Here is a 23618-nt window from a genome sequence, read left to right as displayed (position 1 = left end):
ATACGTTAGCGTGCGCCTATACTTTATCTAAACGACCGACGAGGGGGGCTTAATTTTCTCGAAATATTCGCCGCCGCTGCCGCGTCCACTTTCATTTAAGAGCCATTCCTCCGAAATTGCCCGCAACAAAATGCGCGCTCGCGCGAGAGGGGGCGCTTATCGAAAAATGCTCCCCTTCTCTCTCTCTCTCTCTGTTTCTCTCGGTCTCCTCTTTCTTCGGGTGCACGCATGCTCCGCGCTGGTATTCTTTTTAATCGCTGTAAAAACGAGAATGGGCGCGCCAGCATGTGGGTATGGCCTATGCTATACTCCCTACCGAGCGGGCTGTTGTTGGGGCATCTCTCTCTCGAGAGAGGAAAGTGTGAGACTTTGGTGGTGTCGAAATTCTGAAATACGAGACTCCCGAGGCTGCTGCGCGCGGTGTGGAAAGTGGCTGTGTTGTCGGGGGTAGTAGGGAAATGTGGTTTGTTGCTCTTGGCCTTGAACCGCTGGTTTTATAGTGTAGAAAAATATCGTCGAGTCTGCGGCTATTAGTTAAGACTACACGGGACTGTTTGAGATGTATTTAGTGGAGCGATTATTGCGCCGTTTGAGGAAACGAGTGTATATCCAGCATTTTACTCTGATTTTTAATTGCAGCAGTCAACCTATAAAATGCAAAGAACACACGTAAACGATCCTCGACGTTCTCGCACGTCTCTTGAAAATAACGAATCCTTATTTCTCTCAAAGTCCGCGCATCTCTTACAAAACTTTATGCAGAGCGCCTGCGAGAGGGGACAAGTATTTTTCTCCAAAAAGGCAACGCTGCGCTGCTCTCTCGGCACTCGACGTAAACTGCTCCATATACACACGCGCGCTGTCGGTCGGTCCGAAGCTTTCCGAGGAATTTTTTTCTTCTCTCTTCTCCCTCTATCCGCATTCGGCAAAGCAAACTGCCGAGTCGCGCCGAGCGCACTTTGCATATTTCCTCTTTTTCTGGCGCGCTTCTTAGAAAGCCCGGCGCTTTTTGATAATGCGCGCGCGCACAGGGCCGATACTCTCCTCTTTTTAGCCTGCATCTTATGCGTACTCCGAATGCTTGCGAAATATTCCGTTTCACGAGAAACGATGCTTCCCTTTTCTCTTTCTCTCTCTCTCTTACTCTCGAGGCTTGATAAGGTCGTTTCCAAAGCGCGATAGCGGCGAAAAAGGAGGTTACACGCTTCGCGGAGCTATGGGAGAGCTTTTACTATGACCGCGAGAGAGAGAGAGAGAGAGAGAGAGAGAGAGACTGTCTAAAAGTCAGATTAGAATATCGCGGGCGATATCGGTGATGCATTATCGGTCGTGGAATATGATGGATGGGCCGCGAAACTTTGTTGCGCGTGTACTATTTAGCGGAGGAAAAGTGTCGCAGGTTTCTCGGGATACGCGGAGCTGCGGTTTTTGATAATAGCGTAGGCGCGAATTTCGCATGGTGATTCACAGACATTCCCGTGATTAATTTAGATCGCTGATGCGACGCGGACGAGGCATTGACCTAGTTCGCGGTTTAATCATACTGATATACGCAAATCGTCCCGCGCGTTGTATACTCGGAATCTTCGCGTGACTGTTGAAGGAAATTCGATTGTTATTTTCTAGAGAGAAAACGCCGTTTCCAAAAACAATCGTTTACTCTCATTAATTCAAGCCGACTCGGCCAGCAACAAATCTGCCCGCAAACGAAGTATTAATTTAAAGGCATCAATCAAGATCCAATCTCTCGCGTCCATTAACCGCAACTCGAAAAGTTAGCGTGCGACGGTCGAAAAAAAACGGAAGCTCGTCGTCTCCGCGTGCGTCAATCCTTTTCCCATATTCTTTCCACCACGCGACACAAAAAAAGAAAAAGAAAAGCCCGTTTCTCATTTCCTCCCGTCGAAAGCTTGATTGTTTTACCACGCGTCGCTCTCTCGACCTTTACCTACACAGCAGCAGCAACTCCCTTGGCGCGTATTTATACCAGCGGGCCCAGAGCTCGTTGCATCAATAAACACACATGCGACCTTTCTCCGCCGTCTCGCTATCTCTCACGCACATAGGCGCACATGCGGCGGCTCGATTCAATCGTCGCTTGGCTCCCTCTCTTATATTCTCTGCAGGCCGAGAGCCAGAGAAAGACCTCCACCTCCACTGCAGCAGCAGCAGAGCAGGCGACGAGCCGATAGCGAAGCCGAACGGCGAGGGAGTAGGAGAGATAGGCCGCCGCGGCGGAGGAGACGTGCCCGGTGGAAGGGAGAGAGCGATGCGATGCACATCGAGCTGAGCGAGCGAGAGAGAGGCCTAAGCCCGGCGTTCCGAGCCACGCCGAGACAGTACGGTCCCGCGCGCGCTGGCACACTCGATATTACACACGCGCGTTCGGCTCCCGGAGACTCGGAGACACCGAGACAGAGAGTTACAGTACACGGTGTTCTTTGCGCCTTGCGGCCAGTGTTTCGTCGCCGGCAAACTTGAGACGCGAGTGCTTAACATACTGAGTGCGACGTTGATGGAAAAGAGGTACAGACGCAATGCCCCATTATAGTGCGTCGTTATTGTTGTTGTTGTGCGCGGTCGAACCTAGTATCGCTGTAGCACTGCTATAGCGCGGCGTGATAAGTGCAGCGCCGCTCGCTCTCTCGACGATAGCGCGCGAAAACCGAGTCGTCTCTGCTCGCACACAGCGAGCACCTTAAACTTGAATCGCAGCGGACAATCCTCGGCCCCGCGATACACAATAGAAAGTTCGCGAGCGAGCGATCGCGGTCATCGGCACACATCAGGCCGAGCTCGCGACTCTACGGAGGCTCGTCCCGAATAACAAAGAGGTTTTCCGGCGGCGAGTGATCGGCCGATCGGTAACGGGACCGCACAGCTGAAAATCGGCGCGCATACATCCGCGGAAAGTGCGCGATGCCCGGGCTCAACGCCGAGGATGATTCGCGAGAGCTTCCATCGTCGTCCGCGCGAGTGTACGGCATTCAGTCGCGTGTTCAGTGATACAGTGCCGATCTCCGCTCTGCACAGACGCCGATTATCGCTCTCTCCTTGCCGAACGATGCCAGGAGTCCTGTCGGCGGGATAACGGAGCGGACGACGCCCGCGGAATGCGCAATTTTCGTGCGACGATTACGTGAATATTCAGCGACGACGCGGAGATACGAGAACGAGTTTGGCGAGTGCAGAGACAGCCCGCAACCGGACGCTTATTAGTCGCGACGTGCGCGCGAGAAAAAGAGAGGAGGTTCCGCATAGGTGTTAATAAAGCGACGGGACCAAAACACGAGAAGATCGCCGCCGCGCAGCTAATTGGAGCCTGCAGCGATCGATCTCGAAGCGAGGTCAAGCCACTCGCGATTAAGGGCTTTGCCGAACGCTGTGAAATCGGAATCAAACTACTACTACTACTACTACGACTAGTACTCGCGTGAGTCACGCCACAACACACAGCACGTGGCGAGAGAGGGGCGTGTCTTCGCCAAGCCGGCGAAAAATTTTCCCCTCGACTTTTCCTTCCGTCGAGGGATACACGTAACTGCTTCTTCGCTCTACGTCACACGCGCACAGCAGACATGCTCAAGATACGGATGCTAGATTACATCGGCGACACCGGGTGAGTGCGTCCTTTGCTGCGCTTCTTTCTCCTTCCTCTCTCTCTCTCTCTCTCTCTCTCTCTCTCTCTCTCTCTCTCTCTCTCTCTCTCTCTCTCTCTATCTCTCTCTCTCTCTCTCTCTCTCTCTCTCTCTCTCTCTCTCTCTCTCTCTGGCTTTTTGTCGCTCCGGCTTATCGAGTCGCGCGCGATTGTCGTCGAGTTGAAGGAGGAATTTGCTCTTTGGGCCCCGATGCGAGCGCTAATGGCCGGATAATGGGAGCGCGTTTGAATGGGCGCATTCACGTCGCTGCCTCTCGCGGTGATTCATTCGTTTTTTTTTTTTCGGGGGAGTTTTCGAATATCGCATACGCGTGCGCGGGGAGGCACACGCACCCGCTTTCTCTCCGAGGGAATTTTCTCGCACTGCAAGCACAATCGAGCCGCGATACTCTACAGCTTTCTCTGCGGCTCGCTGCCGTAATTATTTTTTAATTCCTCGCTCGCGCTCGAAAGAGCGACATGTGCCGCAGCTGTCCCCGTTCGAAAAGGAAACACGAGGAAAGAAACGAGTCGAACCTCGACTAAGAGTATCTTCTCGTTCCCGTTCCCGGCTTTTACGAGTCCTGAGGTGCGCGATTTTTATCGCGATGACTCGCGGCCTCCTCCGTCGTTACGAACAGGGGAGAGATTTTTCAGCGAGCGAGAAAGAGAGAAGCATGTATACCGTTAGGGGGTCGCGGTGATTTACGAAACACCTGTTTGAACGCGCACGATTTCTTTAATGGAGACCGTGTACACACAGGGGGGATTATACGGACGACGTTTGCGCGTTAGCACGTTAATTACGCGCGCAGGGCTCGATTTTGATGGCTGTTTGCGCAGGACGAGATTACTCACACGACGTTTTCAATTAGCGAACGTAACGCGAAACAAAAGCGCCTGTGTGTACGCACAATTGATCGAAAGAGCGTACGTTTCACGATAAAATAAACACGGTGCTCGTGTGTGGGCGCGTTCGTATTTTTGAAAATAAACTTTTACAGTCCAATTAAGTTTATATTGTGCGGTATCGCACAACGCTCACGCTATATCCGCGAAAAGAGAAACGCGGTCTGCTCGCGCGCGCAGCAATTTAATTAATTTCCAGCGAAATAACGCGTGTGCATACGGACATATAATGCGCATTGAAGTCAAGTCATCTATACACACTCCAACGCGGTTTTGCGGATAAGAACCGAGTCGACAATTTTTCAAAGCAACGCCGCGAACAACGAAATTCCTCTTCTCTGCGCCGTGAAAAACGCACCGTTGCGCCGAAGAAGCGCAGCTACTCTGCACCGCTACCGCCTCCCGATCGCTTTCCACCATAAATCAGCGAAACAAAAGGCCCACCTTTAGCGAGCTATTAATTTGCAAGTCCAACTTATTAAATCGCCCTCTCCCCGCACTCCCGCACGGCACGGCAAGCGCGTGCATCTCTCCCGCGCGGATGAGGTGCCGAAGTGTAGGAAGTGCAATCGCTCAGGCTGATTTATCGACGCGTGAGATATATATACGCGAGCTCTCTCTCTATCTCTCTCTCTCTCTCTCTCTCTCTCTCTCTCTCTCTCTCTCTCCCGACTTTATTAAAGCTCCTCCTCGCGTGCATGCGCGAACAGCTTATATATTCCGCGGAAATATCCGCGGCGTGTGCAGTGTCGTCGCTCGGTCGCGGAAAAGCCGATTCTCGAACGCGATACGCGCGTGTGCCGAGCACGTACACATACGGATATAACGAGGCAATTACAATTGAAAAGCCATTCCAGCCCACGCTCGCCGCGCGACGCTCGTCGTTTTGTCTCGTGTCGCGCGGCGCGAGCTGGGGATTTCGTGGGGTGTGAGTTATGGGGTTTTGTTGCTTGCATACTCGCGCGATTGCTCGATGGTATTAATGGCTTTCTTTTACAAAATTCGCCACGACGATGGTTGCTCGCGCCTCTCCGGCGTATGGGCTAATTAGAAAGTGCGAGTTTATGCGTGTGCTGACCTATTCAATGCGGCAGACACGTACGCGCGTCAGGTAGACTTTATTCGAAAACGCGTGGGAAGTGTTGGCGCGAATCGACTGTTATTATTCATTTTGAACTTTACAGCTCGTCGAGCGACATAATAGCCGTGTGCGTGCAGGGTTTTTTTTATAATCTATCGACAAAGACACTGAGTAAATATACGAACGCTCTTAAGCGCTTAATTATATTCTAGTGAAGAAAAAGATCCTATCGGCACCAAAGGCTAATTCGTACCTGTCTACACTCACACACTCGCGACGAAAGGCATTGTGCATTACACACAGCTTCCACGTTTTATTGGCTCATTTGCTTTTCCATTCAGAGGTCACTCTTTAAAACTGGTAATTTCCGACGTCGAACGCTATAGGGATAATATTATAATGATACTTTTTACTATAGCCCATTTCCATGGCTTGCCAAATCATAAGCGCTCTCGGACATAATTTGCAGTTTCAAAACGTTCGTTTTGATAATGTCCCGTCGGGGAGTCGTGAGCTAGAGAGAGTGTCGTAAACATGTCACGCTCGGACACTGATTGAAATGGCGAGGAAGTAAATCAGGCGGTTTTGCGTGTACGCCCACGCGCGCTTTACTATTTTTGCGCGCATAAGTATCTAGTGACTCAGGCGCGTCGCTGATGCGTAGTCCTTACTCGATTTAATAAGATGTGCGGCTTTGTTTTCTTTGCCGTTGGATCGTCGGTGCTCTGTATGCGCACATGATTTTTCATTAAAATAACTCCGGAGCGAGCACCGCATAAGCTTGACTAATCGCTCGTATCGATCAGTCGATCGTCCTTCGTAATATCTCGCTTTCCAAACACTTAGTCATCGTCGTCGCAGCCTTGCGCGGACAATCCGAGAAACCTCACAAATCCGCGCTCAAATATTTACCCTCGATTTTTCACGGCTATTATACACAGCGCACGCATCACAATACAAATTCCATCCCACATACCACTCTCCCGCGCGCGCGATCCCTCAAAAAAACGCTTCATCGTGTATGATTTAAACTTCGTCAAGCCGCGCAGGCTCGTTTGGATCCTGACCACTGCGCGCAACGCTTATTTCACTCGTCTCCTTCCACGGCCGATGACTGATTTATGCGATCGAGATGATGCCGAAAAAAGATGGAACGCGCGCTAGCAATATCGTTAAACGTTCTCCCCGCGCGGGCGCGCAGTAGCGAGCGGGAGGGAGGCACGCCTTCGTCTTTTGACGCTGTGGATCTCGGGCGCATTTATCACGCGAGCGTTTTTGGGAAACGAGCATCGGCAGCCCGGGGAGTCTCTCCCGTCTTGAAAAATGGGGCCCCGAGTTCTCTCTCGCGTGTACGAGGATGTCTGTAATTCGGGCGGACACTTGACGCGCCCCGTGAATAGGCTCTGTGTCAACTGCCTGTGTGCGGTGTTAGCTCTCGAGTCAGGCTGGAGATGAAGAAAGGGAGAGCGGAGCGGAGAATATAACGTTGTTGATTCCAATTTTCGAGCCGCATTAGCTTTGTTTGGAACTAAGCCTTGATCTTTCGCTGTGTTATATTCTTATAGTGCCGCAGTTTTATTACCTGCTCCGCTGGCTCTATTAGCCGCTTAACGAGTTTCGCGTGCGTGCTCGGAGCGGCTGTGTTTTACAATGCTGCACTAATGAGCTGTTCCTGTTCTAGAAATTTCGATCCATCGATTGGCGGGCGTCGAGTGACTAATTTGTATAGGAAAAAATTCTGAATATACGATACGAAAAGCGCCGCGCACATGACTTACGAGAGTGATTCACTTGTCTAAACTTACGGACACGTTCGAAACGTCATCGCTCTCGATCTCGCTCGGAAAAACATCGGCGCATAAACGTTATCCTCGACGAGAGCTGACCAATTTGCAAAATTACCCGACGCACCAGTTTCGCCATCATCGGCTGCGCGCACAATAATACCCTCCTCCGAAATCAATAAAGCAAGCGGCAATAGACGTGACCCTACACATGCTCTACTCCCCATATCGAGTGATTAAAGCGGCCGCGTGCGCGCGCGCGCGGGATGAGCTCATTAGTAGCAACGTTGGCTGAAATGAAAGCGCTCTCCCGCGATTTTCTTTCGCGGCCGTGAAAGAGTTACCAGAGCGTGTGCCGAGCAGACGAGAGCGAGAGAGATGTACGGCAGACGCAAGGTTTTCATTTATGCATTTTTAATATTATACTTATACGAACTCGGCGGCGGCGGCAGCTTTATGAGAGATCGAGGAGTGGGTCAGCGGCGGCCTACATCGTTAATGTACACGCGTGGGGTGTATAGCATTCTCTCTCTCTCTCTCTCTCTCTCTCTCTCTCTCTCTCTGGGTCATGCAATTGATAAGAGTTAATTCCAATATAAACTCGCGATCGAGGTAATGCGGTTGAATGGACGTGATAGAGTGCGCGATTGAAATTTAATGGTAACGAATGAACGCTTATAAAAGCATTAATTTAGGGCCCCCGCAAAGCTCTCGATGCAAGCGCGCGCTTAACGATTTACGGTGCCGGGATTATATTTAGTGGTGTATATATTATTCCGAGATCGGTTCACGGCCGATGGTAATCGGCAATCAGGGTAATTTAGTGCGAGACAAGGATGATCCGTCGATAATTTATGATGTGACTTTAGTTGCAGAAAAAGCGAATTGTATAATTAACGTTTATCACAATCAACTTATCTGTACGTACACAGTTAAATCGTCCTATATATCCTATCATTGCACGGAATGCGCGTGTTTTCCCACGCGTCGCCCCCAATTCCCGCAAGCCTATATCATCACACTTCAACCTACAGGTAATCCCTCGTTGAATCGGTCTCTTTAACGACGTACATAGCCCACGCTATTTGTCAGCAGCTGCAGTAGCGTCACACGTGTTGCCTCCGCAGTATATATCGAGCGGAGCAGCAGCGCGACTTGATGAGCTTGTGAGAGCAGCGGCGATAAGAGGAGAATATAGTATAATGCAAGCTTATGTAATGGCTCTCTCGCTGGCCGCGGTTTTAACGATCAGCTACCGGTATGCCGGCTGACGAGGCGCGTGCCTGGCGATCCTGCGAGAGCGGCTCGTTCTCTCTCTTTCTCGTTGTCGAGCCGCAGCAGCGCGCGGTATTGGAATTATTTCGGTGCGGCTGCCGCGAGATCGTAAATTCGGGACTGAATGCGTTTTTGCGGCCTCGGACGCGAGAGGTGCGATAATGCCGCGCGATGCGTTTTGAGTTGTTTTGATAATTTTATATCCTACGACGTTGAGTAGACTTACGGTGAATTCATTTTTTAAACAAAAGTCAAACTTCCTTGTCATTACACCAACCGTTGATTTCCCATATAGGCGAAAGACGAGACCAAAAACTCACCCAACACTTTACATATAAATTATGAATTACCCGAGCCTCTGGAAAGTAAACGCTGTCATCATCATCGAATCATGCGCGGCGTAATCCAATTTCAATTTTCTATCAATCAAAAACCTACTCCGAACGCAACGGTAAACATTGACTCACCGCTGCAGCAGCAGCAGCAGCAGCGTAGCCGTCCATTAAAAATTCAGAGCTCACTGCACTTCCGATAGTCGGCGCTCACGAGAGTCTAGTTTCCATTCCGTTCAATTAAACATTTTTTCCGCTCTCTCCGCTCTGCACACAAATGTACTGCGTATCCACGCACAGAAGCGGACCACGACTCTATTACACTCCGGAAAAAAAGTTCCATAACGATTGTTTGGTAATTATTTCACGCAGTCGCATAATCGATTTCCCGTTGCGACGACGATGCGCTGCCTCTCGATGTCCGTTATTACGTATAACGAAGCGTTTCACTTCGCCGCGCGGATGTGTGCCTATGAATTGTGACGTAAAGTTTTTCGACGACTCGACCTACAAAAAATTATCGCCGGGAGGTAAACGACCTTGTCGCCGATAAAGACGCCGGAGAAAGAGCACCAATTGCAGTATAGTCGAGGCTTAATAGTTTTTAATGGCTTCGATAAGGATTTCTTTCGAATGCGCTCTGCAGCGATTGCAGTGCGCGCTGTTTACCGCAGGACGTAATCCGAGAGGGTTTTTATGAATTTTACGACGCGTGTTTTCGGATTTTACTAGTTTACACGAGCGTTATGTCTTCGAATCAATTAATTCTCGTGTCAGAGAGACACCATGGTTGAAAAAAATGTTTACACTTATTTATGTGAGATTCGGGAAGAAGTTATCTGCTCTCCCCCTTCCTTCATATAAACAGTACAACATCTGGAAACTTTCAGCCCGGTATATTTTAAAATTGTTTATCGGTCACGATAAAAGCTGCGCTTTATCACTTCTCGAGCCGATTATTTAGCCTCAGTATATAGACTGCGCGTTCGAGCAAAAATAGAAGAAGCGACGCGCGGAGTACACAGCAGCAATTACACAAAATAATTTCCATATCGCTCCCGATGCGCGAGAGAGAAGGTCGTCGAGCCCGATCGTCGCGAGTGAAAAATTTCTCCTTCGTCCCACGCGAGATCCTCCCACAAATATCCACGTAACTCGCGCACAATAATCGAACATCAGCCGCGGCGGTAATTGAGTGCTCCTCCTCGCGGGAAAATAATTCATCGGTATAGACGTTCGTCGTCCGCGCGTTGTAAAATTGTTTCCCTGTGATTATTCGCGCATTAGCGACAATTTTTCTGATGCGGTAATTTATCGCCCTCGTCCGCGAGATTTATAGGATTTCGGGGGGCTAATTAAGCTCCGCAACGCTGCTGCAGCGGACGATTTATGATTTTGATTGGAATTCGCGTGCGCGCGTATGGACGAGGCGGCGCGGCGAAGGAAAATTTTATTGGATATTTCACTGCAGTCTCGAGAGTGACGTTTATTGTTTGTTAAGTAACGGCTTTTATTAAATGCAGTCGCGCGTGACGTTTCCTGATGCTTTTACATTCCGCTTATAGGTGCTAATGGATTTGTTTACTCTCGCGCGAGAGAGCCCGTTTCCAGCGAGGGCCGGGTCGTTAATCTCGCGCCGTGGACAGCTTTCCTTGTCTTTTTAATTCAACTTTGCGCGGCCGGCTGGCCGTTTCGACGATTAAATCATCTGGTTAATACATCGTAGGAACGTTGAGCAATTGCGATGAGAACAGTCGTTAGACATCGCATCGAAAATCTGAAATATAATATTGCATTACTGTCGTGTAATTGCCATCCCACGTGCATCAGTTGCGACACACGCGGCTTTGCCAAAGTATATCATTATGTACCCCTGCAGGCAGTGCACAATAATTACCCGCAGCGACGCGCGGCTGAAACCATACAATAATAAAGTCTAGATACTAGCTGCAGCGGTGCAGTAGGCAGTCAATGAAAAATCTCCGAAACATTCATCTCCGCACAATATGCAATTAGAGAAAACTCGGCCAGTCGCTACTCCTCCGCTCGGCAAATTGAAATCCGCAGCGGCGGCGGCGTCGCTCATTTCGGCGCGCCGGAAAATATACGTGCCCCGTCGCTCTTGCGCGCACTAGACACACTGCTCGCGCACAGAAATTGCGACGGCCGGCGTGTGGCGAAACGGAATATTACTCTACGTCCTCCAGCGCCGGAGGGACACTTTTCCTCTCCTGTGCACTATACTGCTAGCGGTTGCTGGCGTGGGCACCGATTTGCGAACAAAGCCGCCTATACAGGCGCTCGCGCGCAAGAGGTATATACACTTTCTAATTGAGCCGGCCGCCTTATTAAAAGTTCGCTTTTGCGTTGCACAGGCTGTGTGTGTGTGTGTGTATCTGCGTGTCCTTGCAGCCTTGTCTCTCGGGCTTTCGTGTAATGCTCTCGGCTACCGTATTTCGCGGGGTTTATAAGAAGAAACGAGCGCCGCCGGGAGTAGTTTTTTCTCGTCTCAGTAAAGACACGTGGCTTTATTTTGTTCGAGCCTGGGATTGAGTTACGAACACTGCTTCCTTTTTCGGCTGTGTTTCTGCCTTTTATTAAGCCCGGGCGACTATAAGCTATTTGGAAAGTTTTTAATAAGATGTAGCCGTGGACTGTCGCGGGTAATTTAGTCGAGTCGTGATCGCGCTTTTGTTTTGAAACGCTGCGTTTCGCAAAGGCGAAATATTTCTATGGTATGCATAATACATTGTTACAACGCGGTAGAGGTTGTTTTACACTGCAAAAACACGCGCAGGAACAACTCATACCACAAGCAGACACAAAAGAGACGAGCTTGTAAATCAATCCGCGGTTCGTAAAGCATACTTTCACCTGTTACTATGTTAGCGGAATTTATTACAATCGACTAAACGCACGTTTCCGTATAAGAGCTAAAAATCATTTCTCCTGATCGTTCTAATAATTGCGGCTTATCATTAGCGCGGGAATATTATGCGTAAGCCGTCGCGATAAAACGGCCTCAATTAGCGTCCAAATGGGTCTCAAAATTTAATTAGAGCTCCGAGAAAGAAGGGACAATTAGGAGATTTAGCCGAAGAGCCGCGCATACATAACGAAATATCCTTCGGTGAAAGCGCACACGCGGTAATTAATAGTAGGAAACGCCCGTTCGCGAAACGAGTTCGCAATAACTTTTGCAAATATACGGCCGTGCTGTATGCGTACGTACACGTTCGATATCTTCATAATAGCCATTTCCTCGTATACTTTGGGCAATGCGCGCGCGCGCGCGCGTGGTACATATTAATGGCGTTTTATAGTGTGTCGTAATGAGATTGTATGCGCCGTAATACAGAACCATTATGTCGGCTGACGCAGTTTCCAATTTTTTTCAACAAAAAAGAAAACAGTATACACCTCAACATTCATTACCCCTGCTTTATTCAATTAGCCACGCGAGCTTCGTTAATTGCCGGACATCTAGCTCGGCAACAAATTGAACTCCCTGTACAGCCCGATATAAGCTCCCAATGATTATGATGTTTACTATTTAATTTCGCGAACGCGCGCGCGCTGCTCGGAGAAAAACGAAAATAAGCGCGGCGTACGAGGCCGCGAGGAAAAACAAGGCTGTCCGGTTCTCTCGCCTACGCGCGAGAGTCGCCGTGTAGGAGGACTACGCGATTATACGCGCGCGAGCGAGCGAGAGGAAATAATTGAGAGATCGAGAGGTGAGATGCTGCGCGGCAAGAGGGAAAGGCGCGCGATGAGGAAAGAGGCTATCGACGGAAAGGATATACGTGAAGGAAGAGGATGATGAGTTTGCCAGCTTGTTTTTTCCCCGGAAGGATCTTGTACCGACGAACGACGCCGCAAAAACATGAGTGTATGAGAAACCTTTCGCGTTTATGGAATAGTCGAGTTTCAAGACGAAAACATCTGGAAAATAACGACTCGACCCACATTCTCCCACCGAAATCAGATTACATACAGGCTGGCCATTCCCGGTGTTTAAAATCCAACGAAGTGCACGGTCATACACCGCACTGAATTTTCACTCCGCAGCACAAAAACATGCCGCAGCAGTCCAAGAAGCAAGCGGAGCACGCGTACGCACGAGTCGCAAAAAACTTCATCAAAGAAGAATAACGAAAGCAATTACGCGCGGTGGAGAGCACGCTCGGGCGGAAAGCGCACATTCAAAACTGCCGCGTGAATAAATAAAACCGCGCCCTCGCGCACACAGCAGAGAGCTGAAAGCCGGGTGGAACAATAACAATATCAGCTGAAAAGGGCGAGAATATAAACAGTGTTCGTGCGCGCGCGTAGGGAGAACGAGTAATCCGTTGGGCGTGTGCGGAGCCGAGAAGAGAGATGCTGCAGCTCTCCGCGTCTATGAGCTACACGGAATAGCCGCGAGAGAGGCGAGATTCCCTTCCATTTTGCAGACTTCGGACATAAATTTTTGCCGACGTGTCTGCGCGCGCGCGCATTATAAAACTTGCCTATCTCCGCGATCGGCTTTAATGAATTTGTGGCGTATAACCTGCGACGAGGCTTTTACGCCGCACGGCGAGCTGATGAGGAACAATATAATGCGAAAGTTTTGCCCCTCTGCAGCTGAACCGCCGGTGATTCGTAACTTTAGGAAAAAAAACGCTGGTAAAGTTCAGGCGAAGAGGTTGTATTCCAGAAGAGTGATTTATCGGTGTATACGTGGAGTCGACCGCGAGTTTTCCCAGTGAAAAGACAGTTTGCCGGGCCGAAAGAAGAATCAAGCGATCCGAGACACACGTATAGAAAGCGCACTCGCTCGGCATCGATTCTAATCTGTCCATTCATTAACAACGAACCGCGGAGCCCATAAATTATCCACACCGCGTCGTTGCGCAATTCCCGCTCGCCGTCCGCCAACACAGCTCCAAATAGAAGAAAAAAATGAAAACAGCAAATTACGGTTTCACTTCCTCCTCGCGATGACAAGCCCGAAATCCATCCCGAGGAGAAAAAGCGATCGGCATTGTAATGCACTCGGGGAAAATCGATCCCGACTACGTGTGTGTGTGCAATAATGCATACAATCGATCTACCCGCCGCGGCGGCGACGGCTCTCTTGCATAATCGAAGCGCGCGCCAGCGCCAATAAAACGCCCATTACGAAAGCCCGTACACGTCGAAAGTCGCGAGCGCACACGCGGCGGCGTATTATGTATAGGTGTACGCATGTAAAAGGAGGCGGACGGAAGACAACAACAGCGTCTTTCACGACTAGAGTATCGCGCGTGGGTCGTGTGCTGGCGACGCGAGCCGAAGTGAACGACTGGAATAGAAGGAACGACGAGCGCCTCCGTCGCCGCCGGACGATGATGATGAGAGCACGAGGCTACTAATAAGCCGACAGAGAGTCGGTTCATTCATGAAACGAGCTGCTGCTACGGTCTGGTTCGCGAGGAGCTGGAGCCTGGCTCTCTTCTTCTTTTTGCGCCGGCTGTCTCGCTGCTTGAATCGATCGTGTAATAAGAGAGCTTTTTTTATTGCGAATTGCTTCTCGGCTGTGCTCGAGTGCTTGGAAATCCCTGGTTTTGACCGATTGTGGAAGGGCTTGAGGACCACACGCAGAAAATTTGTACTTTATGCTACGTAACTCTCAACTAACGGAGGATACATGTATCGACAGCGCCGTGACATTCGGGATTCAATGATGTCACATGCACGTCGCTTCCCCTTGAATTCCGTGTAGTGAAAATGCATCGCTCCTTATTAATACACCACTGATGCCATCACGGTTTTACGTACGAGTGCATTTTACGAGGAAAATTCAGCCTTTACGAGAGCAACGACAAGCTCGCAGAGCAAAGCAGCGCCAGCTTACATAAAGCCGATACCACGAAAATGCGCTCGTAAAAATGCAGCCCTTCGCGCGTCGCTTACACGTCAATTATTCGCGTCCGACGACCCCATTTTCCGCTAACGACTCGGTTTACCTCGGCGCACAGCTGACCGGCTGACCCATAGGCTCGTCTACAAAGGGAAAAGGATCCTTAGCGCCGAAAGTCCGGCTATAACAATCGTTCTATACTCCCATGTATACCGTACACAGCTTGTGTATTAGCAGTGCAGCAGCGGTACACACACGTCCCCCGTGTCAGCGTGTCAGCCAGTTCTCTAAAGAAAGAGGCTCTGCTCAGCAGCTCCGTGTAACGCGAGATTTCTGCTTCGCCGTCGCCGTCGTAGCCGTCGTCTGCCTGTGTGTGTATAAGAAGTGGGCGGAGATGGGAATATCGTTAGATAGAGCGCAGCTCTCGCACCGGCTTGTTGTAAGGCCGCTCTCCCCTTTTGTCCGCGAGCCTGACAAAAGAGAGACATAGGATTCTGGCTGCGAGAGACTGCGCGCTCTATACGTACAAGTATATTCACGTGGAGGAAGAGTCGAAGTGCGTCTCTGATATATATTTGTCTCGCGATGTGTATGCCGGGGATTATCGCTTTGTCGCGTGATTGATTTGCATACAGATCCCATACACGCGTATACTCAACACGGGGGTTTCTATTCTTGAATATTCATGCGCTTCGTTGACGAGCGAAAATAAAACGTTTATACGACGTTGTCATACCGAGCGTGAAATTTAATATTTAAACATTTCCCGGGACACGTCAGGAGCAGCACTGCGGCAGCAGCGCAAATACAGTCCGCGATGACATTGTCCTCGCTCTTCACCTTGCTTTTTACCGGAGGTTATCATTCCTCCTCGAGTTTACATCCCGTAATATTCCAGCGAGCTCGGGAGACTCTTCTTTTTCCCCGGTATATCGACCTTAACTATTTTATCGCCTGCGCCCGTGTGTCTGTCTGTGTATACACGATCCTTTTCCGGAACAAACATGCATTTCTATTTGCCTTGGGATTCCCCGGCGCTCGTCTCGGTGCATTATTAAAGCATGAACTGCATGCATCGGGAACCAGTTCAACACACACACACACACACACACACACACACGTGCTCCTATCGTGAAGACCTTTTTCTTGAAATGTGGAATAACGTTAAATCGAGTCGAGAATGATTATTCGAGAACATCCTCATCTCGCAGTCTCCACGAGAGCCGCGATACAAATGCGTACCTGCCCCCCGGACAGGACTAAACGGAATATTTATCAGAGAGGCGTGTGCGGGAATACAGCCCGAGGGTCGGAACACACTTGTAGCGGCAGCAGCCACTTCGCATAAGAGAACCCGAGCGGATAATAGCAACGAATTAGAAAGACGAATTTCGGGGTAGCAGAGCGACTTCCGGTGCCGGACCAGCTTATACACTTGCAAATCCGCACGAGGACCTCTGCATACTCGGCATTGCGCGCCACTAATACGGTAAAAAAAGGAGGAGCACCGCGTGCGCGTTTCCTTTCGTCCGAGGTCGCTCGCGTTTTGTAATGCACCGATGCCGGCGCTGCTGGTGTATGCGGACACGTGCGGGTCGAGTGTGTGCGTAAAAGAATGGGAGAGACGCGTTTTGTGCGCTGCTAATGCAATGAAATTATACGCTGGATTATTTCGCTGTATCTCCGTGCTCCGGGACGTGGAAGGAGCGAGTGAACGTGTTTATAATGCAGGACACTTTCTTTTGTCGTCGTCGTTCGAAGAAATGTTTACCGTCGCGTTTCGCTTTACGCTCGCGCGTTTCTCCCGCTCTTGTAAACTAGTTTTGAATTTATCGCGCGCGCAAGTCGCCGGATTATTCTCGGGCAAATTTTTTACGCGTGTATGCGCGCGCGCCTCTGTTTTTACGGCGGGCTGTATATGACCGGGTTCATGAAATGCCCTCTTTTTATTCTTCGCATTTACGAGTGGACTATTTTTTGTCGCCGCCTGCTTTTATAGAGCTATGAATGCTAAATATAGCGTTAGCGCGCGGATCGGCAAAAAATTCTAGAGGCTAAATTGAATAAGAGTAAACAAACGTTACGCCGTGTTTGATCACAATAATCGAAGCGCGGAATACCAACAGACGCCCGGATTGCGGTAAACACGAGTATCACCTGTTATGCGACGTAAAATAAAAGTAAAACCCACAGTACGTACAACAAATACCCATCAGAGTTATACGAACTTAACGTGCATACGCGTAGAAGCCGCAACCGCAAAGCTGCATTGCGCCCGGAATCGATCACGCGCGCGCGCGCGAAACACTGAAATTTTCAGCGCTCCTGTCTGTCAGGTGCACACGCCAAGATCCCGACCGCCATCGCGGCTCTCGCACATCCGCAGACGGCCTCTGGCACTGACGAAATTACACGCCAAAAGGCGGCCAACGCCTGTAACGTACGCATTACACACGTATACATATACCGACGGAAGTACCGAGGAGAAATGCGACGGACCGAGAGTACGAGCTTTGCCATACCCCGTATATTGGCCGCTGCAGTGCTGCAGACGAGGACAATGGGGATTATTTTGTTTAGAGAGAGGGTATATCGTGACTGCCAGAGGGAGAGAGGAGCTGGTCGTGCAGTGACTGATTTATTGATTGACGCGTTGATTCGGGATAGCTGCTGCAGTTTGTCCCGTTGAATTAGCCCCCGGCCAGCCTGTACAACTGCGGTCGGCGATGTGTCTATGCATGACATATGCGCCAGAGTGAGAAATTGCGTTATAGGTGGCTATATTACGAAGGATCGGAATTTCGAAATGCGTTGTGATCCGGGGAGGGAAATGCGAGAGCTAAAATTCAATGCGAACTACTCTCCGCAGTTATGCGGTTCGATTAGAAACTTGGATGAATTAACAACCGAGCTAACTAGAATTCTATTAATAAACTGCTTAGAGCACAATACGCGCGCTTGCATCTCGCGAAGTTTCGCAGTTGCGCTTGTAGACTCGCGCGTAAGATAATTACGAACGTAATTGTAGCGCCCAAGAAAAATACCAAGGGATTTTCAAGCTTAATTAGCGTTGTAATTTTGTAACGCGATCTCCCTCTCTCTACATTTTGAAGTTTATATACACTCGAGAGTTGTACTGGAATTGAAGAGACTCGTTGTAGTTAATTGAAAATTTCCAATTAAAAAAGCTATACAGAAAATCACTCGACACTCATTGCAGGTTTTGGGACGTTACAATGATAGAAACGCGCTCGTATCAGTCGCGAAGAAAGTTAATTATTTCCTAATCGCGGGGGTCCGATAAGGCACTTTCCAACAAACGCCATCAGAGATAAAAGTATTTACCATTTGTCGTAAAGTAGAGAGTTCACCCGATAAAGTATGCCATCGGTATCTCTCTCGCAATCGATCCTAAAACAACGCTCGCGATCGATTACACAGAAATGCGTACCATTTCAACCGCAATGCGCCTGCATTTCGAATCAATTCACGTATGCACAAAGGATTATAATACATCGAATCGCAATAAATTCTTCAATATACACGAGAAAAGGGTGTCCAAACAATTTGAATTATCGTCCCCGAATCCAAAAATCCCGTTCGGCCATAAATACGTTAAAAAGCACTAAATTCCACCTTCAATTCAATAACGCCGCGCGCGAGAGCGATGCAACCAAAATTGAATTCATATCGCGCGCGAGAGGCTTCAATTAAATGTGCCCCTATCGCGCGGCGCATAAGGGCGGCGTGGAATTTTTAAAGTTAAACTCTCCCGCCGACCACCATGTCACACGCCGTTCTCACTCTCTCCCGCGCGGCTGATGCTTTTTTCCACACTACTCGAATCCCACCCACGGAAAATGACGAAATACGCGATATTAACGTCAATTACGCGGAAACGCGACGCTAACGCCCCGACAGCTGCAGCGACGCGAAAATGACGCGTATACGAGAGAGAGAGAGAGAGAGAGAGAGAGAGAGAGAGAGAGAGAGAGAGAGAGAGAGAGAGAGATGACGGGTAGATAGTTTTTGATGAGAATTGCAGCTGCGGCTGACGCGATGTTTTCCATCTCAATTGGTGCGTTTAGTGGGAGAAGACTTTTTTCTGCTAAATTTCTATCCAGATCCCTGGCCTTTTTACGCTGCACCGCCGTGGTAAAAGTTTTTATTAAACTATATGGTTTCGCGGCATTATTCGAATGGGAGAGCGTAATAAGAAGATCTACGGGACCGCTTCCTTTTATGATAAAAGCGCGGTAGCGTCGTTTTTATCAATTTTTATCCCCGAGTAAAGGACTGCCCAGTGTATTTTCATATCGAATTATATACGCCAGCCATCCTCCTCCGAGTGAACTGTTGACCTGGATATATTTATTTTTAGCTCTGATATAAAAAAAAGTCCATAACCTCTTGACTTACAATCTTATTTTTCATTTCAGGTAAGTTCAAAAGCGCATTCTGCCACATTCGAGGATAACCGTGAGTAACCGATCGATCGATAAAAACCATTCTATATTCACTGCAATTATCACACACGGATCATCGAAATTATCACCCCGCATTGATCAGTCCCCCATCGAATTATCCACCTACACGAAATTTTCTCACCGCTGCGCTTAGAGCCAACGACCCCTTCCGCTCTATACCCGTACATACGAGTTTCGAATTCCCCCGATTCCGCGAGCTCGAATAATTTCCGATGGCTCGCGTCGCCAATCAGTTCGATTCACCTCGAAATGCGCCGCTGCAGAGATGTCGCGTTGCTTTTTACGAAGCCGAATACACACACACACACGTCGCGGCGGGATTTTATACCGTTGCTCTTGTCTCTCTTTTATTTTCGGCGCAGCGCGGTGGTGTGATGCTCGCTGCACTGCCGGGAATGGAATAAAAAGCGAGGGCGAAAGAGAGAGAGAGAGAGAGAGAGAGAGAGAGAGAGAGAGAGAGAGAGAGAGAGAGAGAGAGAGGGATGTTTATCGCTCGGTTCGTTAGAGTCTGTGTGTTTTTTTGTGCGCTGCGCGCGTGACGGGATAAAAGTTTCGGCTGCTCTCAATGTAATGGAAAGGCGTAGTTTGTATTTTTGCGTAATTGGGAAAAGCAATTAGGTATTCGCCCGCGTGCGCTGGCTGGATTAGGAACTTTTTTTCGTCGCTAAAATCGCAGTGACATTATTCGAAGCGTGTATACGCAGGGCGCACATAAAAAAGTCGCACGGGCGCTTAACTAACGCAATCGCTCTTTTATTTCAATAAAGCCGTCCCGGTCAATCGCGCGCGGAGCAAGAGAATAAAAGAGTCGAGCGCTCTCTGTCAACCCCGTCATCAGTGTTGCACTCGACGAACCTGAAAAAAGGTCAAGATCCGCAGCAAATTAGCCATAAACTTCAAATTGGATTTTATTACCTAGACACGTACACAAGCTCGCGCTCGCGCGCACGCATCTCCCGAGCAATGGTTATCACTCGTTCTCTCTCTTACGTACACCATCCACTCAACTCGGCTCTACTCTTGCGGCCTCTTCCAATTCCATCTGAGAGCGAGCGAGAGAGAGAGAGAGAGAGAGAGAGAGAGCCGAGCTCCTCTTCTCGCTTTACGAGCTTGGCTCTCGAGGTATAGGCTACATCCTCGTGCGGCGAAGGGGTCAGTGCACGTAGTCACGCCAGTGCGCAGCGGCAGCGCGAATAGCGATGCCCTTTTCCCTCTAGGTTTTATACTACGCGCCGCCGACGTATGGCCTGGCTCTCGCGTGTATAATTATCGGGATTTTTCAGCCGTTTCTGCGGCCTCGGCTGCGCTTCTCGGTTTCGCTCGGCAATCGAAACGAGACTGCGCGCGCGCAGAACCCAGGGTGGTTCGAGAATCATCGTATTTACTTTGTAATTTAACGCAGAGGGAAAGGCTCGCTGCTTCGGAGAGACTCAGATTAGCCGAAGATCAAAGGGGTTTTCTATTTCTCCTGCGGAATTCCCATACTCTGCACTGCCTATGTAACAACGATTCGAAATCGAAAATAAAAATACGCTTCGCGATAACGGTGAACTCGAACCAGCGGGACCAAATAAACGACTGGCCGAGGAGAAACAGGAGCAAAGCAACGGCGAGGAGTTAAGGCCGGCAATAATCCGTTTACGCCCGCGCTGCACCAGCGATGCCGTCATACACGTGTGCGCCCGGGCTGCACGCACGCCTGAACTTTCGCGAGAGCCTTGTGCCGCCGCGCTCGGCCGTGTAATCGCGGGACACCGCCGAATATACTCGCTCGACGGGACTGCTCTCCGAGTCTTTTATTACTTGTTCCGAGCGCGCGTACGCGAAGGTATGCCGAAATTCTTCCGTCCTCAGCGTGGTCGTTTTGGCGCACCGAGTGCGCGCGTTGATTTATTCCCGATGGCTTTTGCAGCTCTGGTATTATATGTCGATGATCGGAGGAGATCGCGCGTGAAATATTTGCTTATTTGTGTTTGCGCACGAGCACTTTCCTGTATTGGTATGGGGTAATATGACACCACCTGCATAGCTAACAAAAATTAGACTCTTATGCAGGCCGAAAGTATTTTGACTAATTTCTTTCACTGATTGTCGTCACAATTTTCTCAAACGTCCGAAAAGTGAAATTCCGCAACCGGTTGTTACGCCTTTAAACAAATTGATACCAGTTACATTGCGCCAACGCATTACTGTACCGTTTACTTAAAGCCAGTACTTTTTTCTCCGTTTCCGGAGTAGATAGATATATAGCCTGCATCGGAGACACACATACACAGACGGTCGGCCGCAAGTCCCCGTTTCGCGTTTCCTCCTTCTTCCTCTCCGCCTTCCTCGCGCGTATATGATCAGCGCGCCTGTGTAGCGGGCGTTTACGCGAAGTGGAAAATGAGGGTGTAAAAGCCGAAATTAGAGTCGTATGTTGCGCTCGATGCCATCAGTGATTTTTCCTCCGTGCGAAAGGTCGTCTACCTCGAAATTTTAACAGTAGCGCGCAAAGCTACTCGATACGCAGTCGTATACTCGTATTGCAATCGTTCCCGAGCCGTAAACATTTCGCAAAAGGTTTAAAGCGTGCAGCATATCGCAGACTGAGAAAAACGCACGCGCAGTAGTAAAGTCTAAATTTTACTATTCTCGCTCTCCGTGCGACGAGACGCTACCGTCCATATAGCTGCTGCAGTTGCGCGCGGCACAATTAGCTCTCGACGATTGGGCGCATCGGTAAAAGGCAAACAAGGTACATCTCCGGCGCTCGTATAATCGTCGCGTTCTCGCACATTTCTCCATGTTTCATGCGCCCGAGACGCAACGAGCTATAGGAGCTGACACTCGATAATTTGCACCGCAGCGGACCGACGGGGTAAATTGAAGATTTTCAGCGAGCCTGGAATTCCTGCTGGACGGGAAATATACTTTACGACTCGAGCGTCGCTCGCTGATTAAAAGGACGACGACGACGACGGCGTTGCAGTATTTCTGTCCCCGAACATTAAGAGCTCCGAGTTATACGCGATCGCTCCCCCGATAGCATCTCAATAACGACGAGATCGATTGATTCGGAGGAGCAATAATAATAGCAATAATAGATCGTGCATTCGCGCCTCTTCCGGATCTTACGTAAGTCGTAAACCTCACTCGTGCAGCTCTCCCGCTGAGAAAAGTGAGCCTCAATAATTTCGCCTGGCCGCGCGCAAGAGTAACGAGCTCACGATCGCGGTAAATCGAGACAGGGAGCAGACGCGGGTGGTGCTGCTGCTGGTCGCGGTTTGCTTCGCTTTGAGCTGATTTCTAGGAGATATGCTGGCGGAGAAAGGATTTCGCGATGTTGTACGTGCATAGGAGCGATCCGTGTGTAGGATTTGTATAGGAGGGAAAATTCTGTCATTGTTGGCAGATTTTTCTCCCGAGAGAGAGAGAGAGAGGGGGGGGGCTGAGGTCTTTGTGCGGTTCTGCGGCCGTGCTTGGATGGAGCGTGGGTTGCAGCTCTTAAGAAATTAGATTTGGATTAGCGGTATTTCAGAGGGAGCAATTAGAGTGGAAAGTTGAACTTGTTTTGCAAGATTGTTTTTAAATTAATAATTTAATGCATGATTTAAATGGTAATGAGCTCTCCGATCATCTGAAAACTAGAACTTAATTTCTATTACATAAAATGTTCACACCGAACGTCAACGTCCACATCCATTAATACAGCTTTGAACGTCTTCTTCCGTCGGCCCGAAAATCGCAATACAATCACTCCCGGAATAATCTCTGGCCGATCCGAATCTCATTTAACTATCATCAATCGCCACTCGATTTCCCACAATCGTCACCGCAAACCCAGCCTTAATCCACGCGCATAAAGACGTCCGACAAACGCCCAACACCTTTCTAACTAGCGAATAATTATGCCTAATGGTCCCAAGCTGACACACGTGTCGGGATCCGTCGCACAATCCACAATAATCAAAAAATTGACTTTCCGACTCCCGCCGCATCATCAATCACGGCCGGCTTAAATTTTCAGCGATCGAGCGCGCGCGCCACTAATGATCCTTTTCGACTGGGCCGCACGTGAAAATCGCAGTCTCGGCGCATTCACACGGGCGTGTCCGTGTAATGCTCGACAGTTGACGCGACTTCGAGAGCGACAAGCGTGAAAAAGACGAGAGAACACTTCCGGCTCGTTTATACACACACACACGGCGCGTAATTCACCTCTTCCTCGCGCGGCGCGAAATCGTCCGGTA

The 23618-nt window shown here is 49.5% G+C and overlaps 1 protein-coding gene across 5 annotated transcripts in view; it reads left to right on the top strand.

The window, feature by feature from the left end:
- The window catches only part of LOC100121750 (rap1 GTPase-activating protein 1), a 148529-nt gene that overhangs the window by 32163 nt on the left and 92748 nt on the right, over positions 1 to 23618 (top strand). For 2 of the 5 annotated variants that reach the window (XM_032596515.1, XM_031923382.2), the window contains exon 1: positions 2315 to 3619. The exons of the other annotated variants lie outside the window; for them this stretch is intronic. In XM_032596515.1, coding sequence (XP_032452406.1) covers positions 3579 to 3619 — 41 coding nt within the window. In that variant the 5' untranslated portion in view covers positions 2315 to 3578. Of the gene's footprint in view, positions 1 to 2314; positions 3620 to 23618 lie in introns of those variants that run through there. 5 annotated transcript variants of the gene reach the window in all.

Source organism: Nasonia vitripennis, chromosome 2 (assembly GCF_009193385.2).
Source record: "Nasonia vitripennis strain AsymCx chromosome 2, Nvit_psr_1.1, whole genome shotgun sequence".
Taxonomy (NCBI): domain Eukaryota; kingdom Metazoa; phylum Arthropoda; class Insecta; order Hymenoptera; family Pteromalidae; genus Nasonia; species Nasonia vitripennis.
The sequence above is the reverse complement of the archived record's forward strand: the minus strand, read 5'-3'. Positions and strand labels throughout refer to the sequence as shown.